We start from the raw sequence: 12,160 nt of genomic DNA, 5'->3' as shown, positions 1-12,160 counted from the left end.
GGACAAGTCACTTCCCCTTTTGGGTCTTAGTTTCTATCTGTTACAAGAATTTTTTCCCCCTGAATTTCCTTTTCTAATGTTACTAGTAACTCGCTGTTAGGCCCTTAAGCTTTTAACTAATTAATTAAGTAATACTTTTTATGTGAGTTAAAATAATTTTTGGTCCTCTCTCATTCTAAGTGAGGCTTTCTGGGCCTCCTTTTCTCTGTTTCCGTCCTTCTTGTTGGCAGAAGTCTGGAGAGGCTCATGAGCCACATCTTGTCCCTAAGTTGCATGGCTGCAGGGTAACAGTTCTACCCAGTGTTTGGCTGCTGCGGACATGTTCAGAGCATTAAGGTCCCCTGGGTCTTTTATGGACAATGCTCCGAGTATCCCTGGTTAAGAGGAGACCTGAGGTCTTGTCTTGCCTTATGCTATAAAGGAGACATGAGGCAGCTGGTATGGAGGTTTATTGGCTATAAAACAGATACACAATGATGGACTCTGAAGATTGCAGTGGGAAAGTAGAGCTTTAAGCTCATGAACTTATCCTCTGATTCAAAAGTACAGCAGTATATTAAGATCATTATGGAATGTCTGATGAGATGGTTACAGAGAAAAATGTTGTTGAGTTTGATAACTCCAAGGATACCTCTTAGGACTCACCCGTTTGTGTCTGGGCAAGGAAGGGACTCTCCATTGCAGAAAAACAGTTTTTACAACAGGCAGAAACTTTTATTAGCCTCATGCATACTTTTGGATCTCCTTCACTTGAGAATAAATTATTCTTCCATTGATGCTCTCCCGTGTGATGGTCTTGATCTTGGGCGCCACAGCTGCTGAGGAAAAGAGCAATGAAGAGGTCAGGGCCATGCTTCCCCCGCCATCTGAACTGTGCTGTTTTCAGCACCCTTTAGGCTCTCTGTGCCTTCCAAAATGATCACTACGCAATATGGCGGTCTCTGCTGGAGTGAAAAGGTTATTCTTCCCACCCTCTACGGAATGAGGGTGTCTGGGCAGTGCCATCTTCTAGGGGTCAAGACCTTCAATCTAGGCATGCCTGATACGGAATCTAATCACTGACCACAAGCACTGGAGCAGTCCGATTGCTTATGTGGGTTTTGTAGTACGTGCACCATGGCTCCGTGAGTGTATGGAGTACTAAAAGCCATTCTGGGCACCTCATTTTAAGATCTAGCAAGCTTCCCATGTGAGGGATGGCAACAAGCCAGGGATGTTTATTTTGGTCACTGTATCCAAAAATACGATTGATTTGAATAAGTGCCGGTTGACACATCAATAAATTGATTCTAAACCGGGGGTAGGGGGAGGGCAAGAATTGAAACCATTAACAGAGATACAGGGAGAACTTGGTTAAAATCAAACCTCTCCAACAGTAAATTGGGCCACCCCATTCAGTATGGGGTTCCGCATCCCTGGGTTTGGGTAAGGAGAGAGGCTGAAGGACCGTCTATGGAGATCTTGCAGAGGGGTAGCAGTTCGACCACCTGTTCTGTGATGGTTACTTGAACTCTGATTCTCTGAATCTCTAGTGCAGTGGTTCTCAACCTTCTGGCCCTTTAAATACAAGTTCCTCATGTTGTGACCCAACCATAAGATTATTTTCGTTGCTACTTCATAACTGTAATGCTGCTACTGTTATGAATCATAATGTAAATATCTGATATGCAGGATGGTCTTAGGCGACCCCTGTGAAAGGGTCGTTCGACCGCCAAAGGGGTCGAGACCTACAGGTTGAGAACTGATGCTCTAGTGCCTTAGGATATTTTTACCACAAACTACTCAGAAAGTGCCACTTGTTCCAGACTGGTTTCTTAGAATTTTTCTGTGAGATGTTAAAGGCTATCTGAGAAAGTAGAGTTCCCAGGTCAAAGATGTTAGGGAACACTGGGTTAAACAAAATAGAACTTTTGTCATTCTTTCCCATTCTTGTTCCTTTTCTTCTCTGAAAAGTGCCTTTCCAACATTGTTTCATCTTTAATGTACCCAAACACAACATGGCTCTTCACAAAGAGGATAGGTCTTATCTGGTCATAGAACACTGTTGTCTTTCATAATACACAATAAAATCTCATGGGGCACTGATGTTCAACGAAGACAGTTCGGGAAATTACATGAAACCATTTCCTTGTATTCTCTTCGGAGTGTAATAAACAGCCTCCATTAGTTAATAGAGACATAATAACATTAATGATTATTTTTATCGACTTTACCACTTTCAAAGAGCTTTCATGTATATTGTTGAGGACAATATTGAGAGCTCACTTCGTATCATCTAATTTGTTAATTTAATTAAAAATTGAGTAAAATAAAAATTGAATACAGGACATTTGGTAGTACACTAAAGGTGATGAATACTACAGAATGGATAAGTATGCTGATTTAGTTTTAAAAAGTAGATTCAAACAATGGAAGAAATTTATTTACCTCTCGTGCTCAGCTTAGATTCCTCTGTTGTTCTATAAAAGTAATAAAGATTAAAGCTCATTTTAGTATTAGCAATAATCATAAAAGCGTCTTATATTGATCTGGCTTCCTTTGCCTGCTTGTAAATTTGTACCCATCTAATGAGGATGATTCTCTGAGCTAGTCCAAGGTCATGAGGTCATGGAAGAACCCTCCTGGACCCAGAGGGCAGGGAGTGCTGCCTTCCACCAACCCTGGGGGCAGAGAAGTCTCATGACCCATCCTTCTAGCCACCTGCAGGCGGCACCTTCATCAGGATCCTTTCCAGGGTCTGGGTCTGAAGCCCAGAACCCTGGGCTTCTTGAGAACTTTTATGCATTTTTAAACAACTATAACTCCTTCTCTTGGATTATAAAATGTCTGTGCCCTTTCTGTGGACAACTACTTCCCAAGGTAGTCAGAAATAACAGACTGAAAATCTAGGTACCTTACTCTCTTATGAATCTCTTCCTGCTGTTAGGCTAAAATATTCCCCTAATCTCCCTTTTTTTTGGAGCCCGAATTGTGTGTATCCTCACTGGGAAACACTAGAGCTATACCTTCTTGTTTCTTTCTAGAGATTTTAATATATTAATTTCAACGGTTGACCTCAAATCCCAGTGTCCTGGGAGTAATCCCTGATTAACTCACACGTTAAGCGCCCAGTCTGTTTTGTCTTCCAGACGAAAAGTATAGTGTCAGTCACTGGTGACTGCCATGGCGCTTAACATGTTAAAACTTTCTGCTTAACGAAATACAATCTGATCTAAGTGTCTTCAGGAGAAATTCAACATAAACCTCTTTGCTCTAGAGCAGTGGTTCTCAACCTTTGGGTCGCAACCCCTTTGGGGGTCGAACGACCCATTCACAGGGGTCGCCTAAGACCATCGGAAAACACATATATAATTACATATTGTTTTTGTGATTAATTACTATGCTTTAATTATGTTCAATTTGTAACAATGAAATTGGGGGTCACCACAACATGAGGAACTGTATTAAAGGGTCGTGGCATCAGGAAGGTTGAGAACTACTGCTCTAGAGAGTGACGATTGCTAACAGAACCGTAGGGTACACGAATGTACAAATGCTAGCTGGGTGCCCTTTGCGCCCTCCCCTGCCAGCCTTTGCCTCACCCTTGGCTCTCGCCCTCCAGTAGCTGGCGGTAGGTGGAGATTTCCTTCTCGAGGTGGGTTTTGATGCCCAGGAGGACCTTGTATTCGCTGTTCTGCCGCTCCAGGTCATGGCGCAGCTGCAGCAGTTCCTCCTCGTAGTGGGAGATGATGCGTTGCATGTCCTGGAGCTGGCAGGAGTACCGAGACTGGGTCTCCGATAACATGTTTTCCAAAGCAGATTTCTGAAAGAGGAAATGACGTTTCTGACATTAATTGGCTGACGGCTTGATTGATTCAATAATGTGTGCTTGCTGAGTAGTTAGAATCCGCTGACCACTCTGCGAGGTGTCTTGGTGGCTGCTGGGAATGCAAAGAGGGGAAGCAGGCTGACTCATAGGTTGGGGATGTGGGCAGCCAGGAGTTGAGCAGTGTCTGGACTTTTGAAGCCCATTTTCTTGGCATAAAACCTTTGTGTCGGGGTTCTCTTGGCAGCTCTGCCACACGTCCGTGGCATTTGTTGTTTCTGCTGCTCATTTGGGATGGGGCACAAGGTACCTGCCCTGATCTGTTCCTTACCTCCTTACGCTGACATTACCCGACTCAGGATTGTCCTAGCTCAGACTCACCCTGTTGCGCTGCGCCTGCAGGTCAATCTCCAGGGCCTGGAAAGTGCGCTTCAGCTCATGGATGTTGCCCTGGTTGCTCTGCACAGCTGTTGGACCGGCGGTCTCCTGGGCAATGGCTGCTGACTGTGACCGAGCAAAGAGCAGAGGCATTGGCATTGGACCACATGGAAATGGAACCTTTGGGAAGTTTGGACACTTTTCTTTTACCTGCTCTTTATACCAAGCATCCAAGTCTCGATGCTTCTTCTTTATCATAAACTCGTATTCTTGCCTCATGTCCTCCAGGGTCTTAATCAGATCTTCCCCTGGGGTTGTATTCAGCTTCACATTGACCTTGAAGTCATTTGGCACATGCTGTCCCTCCATTTCCTGTTTAATAACAGAGAGAGAAGATGAATGGGCTGTGAGCATCCGAAGGAAGTGTGTTGATTGGCAGCAGTGAATGGATCTTTTAAAAATTTCAGCTCATGTGGTGGCTACTCTTTCACTGGTTTGGTTTGGCTTCTCAGTTATTAGTTATCGATGACAAAACATTATGTGAATTTTTCCTCTTACACTTTTGTAAAATAAAGAATAGCACCAGACAGGTTACTGTATGGCCTCTATGATTACTGACTGAATCCCTGGTTAAAAATGTTTCAGCAAGAATTACGCTTACACAGTGTGTAAAGTACTCTTCAGCAAATGTTTATGGGTGAAGTGATGACACAGCTAAGCAGTTGAACATTTCAGGATGTAGACCAAAGCTTTTGGGAAGCAGTTCAGTAATCCAAAGCCAAAAGTATAGAGGCTTTTAAAATCTCATCAGTGCCTTAGGATTCTGTAAGGCTGACACCCATTGGATATCATGAAAACCAAGGAACCACAGGAAAGGTTTAACAATCATTGTCTAACTAGCTTTGATGTTCATAATCAATTTTGTTTGCCTAAAATAGGGATTGTTTTTCTATCATTTTATCAATGTCTCAGGGACTTTAGATGGATGGTAACTTTTCAAAAGTTGGTTAAATGTTTCTGGAAATTAGGGTTCTTAATTTTGCTACTAGTCATATATAGCTTGGTTAGTAGCAGATTCTCTTTATTCTGTTGGCCTTCAATTTGCTGCACATTGGGTCAATAAAGGAGGTTAAGTCTCACACATTTATTCCTACAATATTTTTAAAATGTTTTTATTGATTTTAGAGAAAATGGAAGGGAGAGGAAGAGAGATCGAAATATCAATGAGAGAGAAACATCTACCAGCTGCTGCCTCCCGCACAACCTGTACTGGGGATTGAACTGGTAACCAGGGCATGTGCCCTGACCAGGAATTGAACCGGTGACCTTTTGGTGCATGGGTTGATGCTCAACCACTGGGCAGTACTTTATAACAATCAAACCTAGGTAAACATTGCATATTAAAATTGTTGACCCATCTATTGTTAATTGTGATTGTATTTTGGCTGTTGTATTTGACATCTGAGTAGATAACCTTGGAATTGGAAAAGTTAGATGTTTATATGGTTCCTGATGATTACTTAGGTTCAAGGACAATAGAACTGGCATAGAGGTAGTAGTTTCTTCTGTAGCTATTGGATCACCTAAGATGTGCCCATTAAGAGCCGAGCTGGTGATTGCTGGGGAGTCCTACCTGCTCATGGCGCTTCTTCATGAGGATGAGCTCTTTCCTCAACCCCTCGACCTCCTGTTCCAGGTCTGTTGTGACAATGGTTAGATCATCCAAGGTCTTTCGGAGACTCTCCACTCCAATTTCCAAGTCTTTCTTGAAGGAGTGTTCATTTTCATACCTTTGGGTAGAAGGAAGAAAAGAGTACACCTGTTGTTGGAAGGCTGCGGTCTTTGTAAGGATTCACCTTCGTTTAGAGGAGATGCTCATACTTTTTAGGTTTAATGGAAAAACAACTAATACAGACTATTTATTCTTTACATGCGTGTTTCATGCATATTTTTCTATAATGGTGACTCAATGTTATTTTTAAAAATAGAATAAAATAATGAACAGCCATGTGCCCATCACCTAGATTTAGCAGTCATGAACAGTTTGCCATATTTGCTTCATCTGTATTTCATTTTGTATTTTAATGTAAATTTTAGACATAACACTTCACCCCTAAATGCTTCTGAATGCATCTTTTAAGAAAAATACATCTTTCTAAATAAGGATAATAACATTATCTCACCTAAAACATTAAAAACTCCCTTTTTTAAACACCCCCATCTTACAGGTTTATTGCAAAGATTTATTTATTTTTTTTAAAATCCTCACCCAACAATATTTTTTCATTGATTTTTAGAGAGAATGGAAGAGAGAAGGAAAGACAGAGAAAAATAGTGATGTGAGAGAAACTCATAGATTGGTTGCCTCCTGCATGCGCCCTGACCAGGGCTGAGCAGGGGAGGAGCCTACAACCTTGGTACATGCCCTTGACCGGTATCGAACCCGTGACCCTTCGGTCCTCAGGCCAATGTTCTATCCACTGAGCCAAACCAGCTAGGGCAAAAAACAACTCTTTAATGTCATCTAATTCTTGGTTCTTATTCAAATTTCCTCACAACAAAAAAGTGTGTTTTATTATCTGATTTATTTAAATTAGGGTCCAGCCAAGCATTTATTCTTGTTTGCCTTTTAATTATATTCCAGTAAGATTTTTACATGTAGCTAATGGTGAGATAAGTCTTCTCTGGAAAGCAAAAACAAGAACAAGAACAACCCACAAAACAAAACAAAGAAAAACACCAAATAATACCCCCCTCCAACCCCCCCACAACACTGAGGAAGGAACTTACTTGAGGTTGAAGTCATCCACTGCCATCCTGGCGTTGTCAAGGAGAAGAAACACCTGAGCATTGGTCAGCTTGCCGTCCACTATCTGTAAGAGATGCACCAAGAGTCATTTCCGCGGGACACACGACACAGGCAAGCTGCATTTCTGTTCTCTAGTCTCCTGGTTATATGACTTGTTAGAACAGATGACTTGTCTCCTGGCAGTGGAGCAATCACATCGATACATATTTATTGAGAACTTACTAGGTGCAAAGCATAAAATGATTTTATACTAAGGATATGGTCTGCATTGTCTTTTTTTTACATGGAGTTTTGACAAATGCCAAAAGGAAGAGGAAAGAGTGTAATTATTCAAAATGCCTTCTAACTTTCTAGTACTATAAACATATCTTACTGTTTTGCTCAAGTGCCCCCACATTGAAGATGTTAAAAGTGGTTTAGATTCTGATCCTTTACTTACTGTGAATATTAGTTTGGCTCCCCTAAAGTAAAATAATTATTTTAAATGAACATAATTCTTCCTCGTGACAGCATTCATATTTCTGATCTGTGACTACTGAGCAAAGTATCACTTGATACAAAATGTCAACTGGTATTAGTTTTTGAAACTAATTTTAAATGTATTTTATTATGGTCATTACATACCATAAGTAATTTTTGTCCAAAGTAACTATAGTCATGTACATAACATGTAGGTATGTGTTTGTCAATTATTCCATGATGAGAATGCCCCAATTGTAGCTATTAAAATATTAAATGAAATGATTCTTTACCAGCTTAGTAAACTTTAATTGTGTTAAAGCCTCCTGTCAAACACTTTCACTAGATGTTTATATACTTTTTCACTTTAAAAGGAGAAATGTTATTGAAAGTATCTACTTGAGCAATTGTGTATACATATAGGGTTTGTAAACACTTCTAGGAAGTTTTAATCAGAGAACTAGTCTACATTTGCTGTATGTCTCTGTCTTCAGGAAAATTGGGTGGAAGATGTCTCAGTGTCAAAAGTACGTATAATCCTACTTTGTACCAAATATTGTGCTGAACTAGGAACTGGGAGGTTTTCCTTTTCCTTCCTGTCACTGACCATCGGTGTGAACTCGGGCCAGTCACTCCATTCCTTGCGCTTCAATTCCATCACTTGTTAGATAAGGAGTTTGTACTAAAAAGAGGTGACCTTAGAGGTCATAGCTCTAAACTTCTGTAATTTATTTGGGACCAGACAATCTTGTGACATTCCATTATATTTATACAAATAATTCCTTTCTTAAGAAAGGATTTTCTTAGGACAAAGTTATACTTGAAAACAAAGGCACCTTTAAAAAATCTGGTCCTATTCAAAGCTTCACTGGTTAGATGGAATTTGGTATTATGAATGCACAATAGCAGGATTCAGAGGTGGTGACCACAGTGGGCCTGAACGCCACCAGCTGAGTGAGCTTGCCACGTGTCCGTTTCTTCATTCATAAAATGACAATGAGGTTATGAGAATTAGATTAAAAGAGAGAAAATAATGTTGTAAAATCCTTAGCCTTTTCTGGGCATACTATAGACACTGTGAAAAATTAGTTCAAAATTTTCTTCTTTAAAATATAACACTTTTGTAACTAGAGCCAATGTCTGCATTGGATAAATCCCAGGATTTACATGTTGAGATGTACCCTCAAACTCTGTTTGTGGTAAGAGATGGCCAGGTTGGCTTCCCCTGTCCACCTTCATTCTTCCCTTGGTGGATGGATTCCAAATGGTACTATGACTGCTTCCTTTGCGCTACAAAAAGATTCTGTAGGTATTTCCTTGTCTTCCCTCTACAGTGTTTCTTAGGGACTTTCTTACCAAATTCTCCCCCCCACCCGACTTCTCATTCTTTGCATTATTTAAGCTCATGGGAAATAGAAAGTAGCTCCATCCAAAAAGGCCTGGGGACCCCTGGGGTTAGCCTTAGTTGTTCACTGAGGTATTGATTGACATGTAGAGAAACCATTCCCTATAGACTCCACAGAATAAAAAATACCATCTTTAGTGAGTTAAACTGATAATTTATCAATTGCAAAGCCCCATCAAGACTCAGATTCTCCCAGCCAGCATTCTCATAGTGCAGGAGTGGTGAGCTCTGAAATGCACTTGATATAGAGCACATTTAAAAATGGAAACTATTTCCCACTGTTTGGTTTGCCTGATACAATATTATGACACAGCCACTATTTCTAAGACATCCTTTGCAATAATGAATGGATGAGGATGAATTGAGAAATAATATATGAGGCATAGGTTTGGCATTGTGTGTTATAATTAATCACCTGGATTCTCCCCAAAGCCCTGAGTTAATTCTTTTAAAATAATCTAGTTGGTGTATTAGTAGTACAGCATCATTGCTCCAGGGTGTGTAATCTCCTACCAGGGAGAGGAATGTAGAATATTTTATCGTAATCCAAAGCACCAAGTAGAGTTCTATTATGAGCTATTCTAATATCTCTCTATGTCCAACTCTGTGTTTCAAAGGAAGTGGATTAATTTTTGAACACAATTTCTTATAGACTTTTTTGAATAACATTTAATATCCCTAAAGTGGGGGTGAGAGAGTGATATATCTACTCAGAACATTTCATCAAGGCCCAGGAAGGGGTCAGCCCAGGGTACCAGTACTTGTGGAACCTGTCTGGTCTCTGTTTTCTCAGCTGCAAACAGGAGCAAGTGGGATAGACAGACAACCTCAGCTTCAAAGAGTTGTTTTCTTCCAACATGGAGAAGATGTAACACTGAAGTAAGAAACCCAGAAAGGAGTGTAATTCAAAGCTGAAGAAACTCCTATTTAATGTCAGAACTTAGATTCCAGGGACACCTGAACAGTGGGCAAGCTGCCCCCTCCTTGTCATTGGTCCCACTCACTTTTCTCAGTTCTGCTCTCATGAATTTAGGCAGCCACTTGGTCTCAGTCTGCTCATCTGTGTATTGGGGATAAAAATACCTGCTTCCCAGAATGAAATGATGTGTATGAAATATGTGTTGCATAATTAACAATGCAAATACAATGCAATATTTTTATTCATGAGCAGTATCATTGTTGTGTGAGGTAGGCCAGTCAGCACCGTACTGTGTGGAAATTGAGGCCATTGGAAGCAGACTTGGGTTAGCATCCCATCTCTGGCTCTTTCCAGTGCCTTTGGATTGCTATGTCACTCTTCTGAGCTTCGGTTCTTTCCAGGATTGTTGTGAGAATTAAATCAGGTGCTATAGGACGTTTCCATCATTGCAGAAAACTCTCGGATGGCGCTGATAAGTGTATTAAATACCCAACATGATGCCTGGCATATAGTAAGTGCTCAACAAATGTTTCCCTCCTTTCTCTCCCTTTTCCTCCTCTCTGCTGTCAGCTAATACATTATTTGACCAGGTCTAACCTTACATTTCTTTTGGGAGTTATATTCTCAGCTGTCCATTTGCAAAAATCTTTTATTCTCTCCATTCTAAAACCAAAGCAACTTTATTAATGAAAAAAATATGGTGAGGTTTGTTGAGTCACCTTGTTTTTTTTTTTTATGTAAAGACAACCATGTACTATATAGTTAAGGTAATTACACAGTCAGTTATTAGGTTGCTTATTCAATAATTAGGGTTTATTATGAGGACAGATTTATATTATCTTGGTTGGTCCTTCCTACATTCACGCAAGGATGACTGAGTGTTGAGAAATAACATCATATGCATGTTGGAAACCTGTGGTGCCCTTTTCAGGGGAGGTTAAATCATGATCCTGCAGGACATTTTTTGGGACTGCTTTACATAGAGGGGAGTTATGTAGCTAAAAAATAACCTATGAGATGACTGGATTCCTTTTACTCTAGCCAATGTTAGAAGGTCCTCCAGAAGGTATAAGCTTAACTTTTAAAATATTTGGTTGAAAAGTTATTTTTTGAAGAAGTCTCCATAACCCATCCTAACTCTAAGATTCCAAAATTATGCTCCTTTCATTATTTTTTTTCTAGCAATATGCCATTTTTGGAACTACTAGCATCTAGAAACTCAGAACTTCTGGTAGCCGCCAAGTAGTATCCAGGGATGTCACAATTATGTATTTGCCTGTGGAGTGACACCTTTTAGATGTGATCTCCAAAATTGTATAACTCAGCCTCTCTTTGCCAGCTAATCACACTGTTGCCACTTGAGGTGGAGCAGAACTGATGAGAAAGCAAAGGCTGACTCGTGCCTCGTGCACTGAACACGAGGAATGAAGTCCAGCCTTTGTCATTATTATTACGTCGCTGGGCCACAGTAATGATCTGGAACTGTACCAAGAACTGGACAGCAGCTGGTTGCCTTAGACTCTTTAGTTTCCCCCCCACATAATTTATGTACAGGTTTAAATAAATACAATAGACTTTCCAAAGTCCAAATGCAAGGTAAAATAATAAGAAAATATCCTCGAATACCTTTGTTCACAATTACTTTACGCTCTTTTGCCATTTTCCTGGCAGTTGTCTTCTCTACTGATTTCTCCTCCCAGGGGTTTCCTGGAAACGCACCACCCACCCTGACTTCCAGGGCCACCCAGGGTCTTACCTGCTCCTGCAGGCGGCTGATGTTCTCCTCATACTGGGAATAATCTTGCTTGCTGCCAGGGTCTCTCTCCTGGTGCCACTTCAGGATGCGGCTCTCGAGCTTCACGTTGGCCTCCTCCAGAGCACGCACCTTGTCCAGGTAGGAGGCCAGGCGCTCATTGAGGTTCTGCATCGTCACCTTCCCATTTCCACCTAGGAGGGAGCTGCCTCTTCCAGACCCCCAAGACCTTCCCGGGGGCAGGCAGCTTGGGGAGGTGAAGGAAAGGGAGATGCGGATGCCCCCCGCACCCCCGTGGACGCTGGGAGCCCGGGGGAAGCCCCCCGGCCGGCCCCAGCCACCTCTGGTGCCAGGGAGGGAGCCAGAGGGGATCTGGCTGAAGCTGTGGCTGGAGCTCATGGTCCCATTTGTGTGTGGGGCGGGGCTGGGCTCTGCTCTGCTCCCTGGCACCGCAGAACTGAGCCGCCCCAGACTGCCCTGGATGGTTTTATGCCCTTTGCTGTGGGAGTTCCCTCCTCTGACAACTGTACCAACAAGATCGTATCATTGTGCAACATGTGTTTCCTCTTGGTCAATCCCGAGGCGCCCCAGGCCTCCACACACACTGTTGTTGTTTAGAGCCACATCGATAT

At 41.6% G+C, this 12,160-nt stretch overlaps 1 protein-coding gene across 3 annotated transcripts; it reads right to left on the bottom strand.

Moving 5' to 3' along the window:
• Positions 1 to 431: 431 nt before the first annotated feature.
• Positions 432 to 12,160, bottom strand: KRT23 (keratin 23, type I). 3 transcript variants are annotated; one of them, XM_005861841.2, is made up of 8 exons: positions 11,532 to 12,160; positions 6,974 to 7,056; positions 5,817 to 5,973; positions 4,394 to 4,555; positions 4,187 to 4,309; positions 3,582 to 3,802; positions 2,428 to 2,459; positions 693 to 818 (listed from the first exon to the last, which is right to left on the bottom strand). In XM_005861841.2, exons 1-8 carry the CDS (start codon positions 11,925 to 11,927, stop codon positions 724 to 726), a joined length of 1,269 nt encoding a protein of 422 aa, XP_005861903.1. In that variant the 5' UTR covers positions 11,928 to 12,160; the 3' UTR covers positions 693 to 723. The 3 variants fall into 3 exon arrangements, with proteins under 3 accessions (XP_014391601.1, XP_005861903.1, XP_005861904.1); XM_005861842.2 differs by having other exon boundaries at positions 693 to 815; XM_014536115.1 differs by lacking the exon at positions 2,428 to 2,459 and having other exon boundaries at positions 432 to 818.

The sequence above is a fragment of the Myotis brandtii genome, unplaced genomic scaffold, assembly GCF_000412655.1.
Source record: "Myotis brandtii unplaced genomic scaffold, ASM41265v1 scaffold157, whole genome shotgun sequence".
NCBI classification, from domain to species: Eukaryota; Metazoa; Chordata; class Mammalia; order Chiroptera; family Vespertilionidae; genus Myotis; species Myotis brandtii.
The sequence above is the reverse complement of the archived record's forward strand: the minus strand, read 5'-3'. Positions and strand labels throughout refer to the sequence as shown.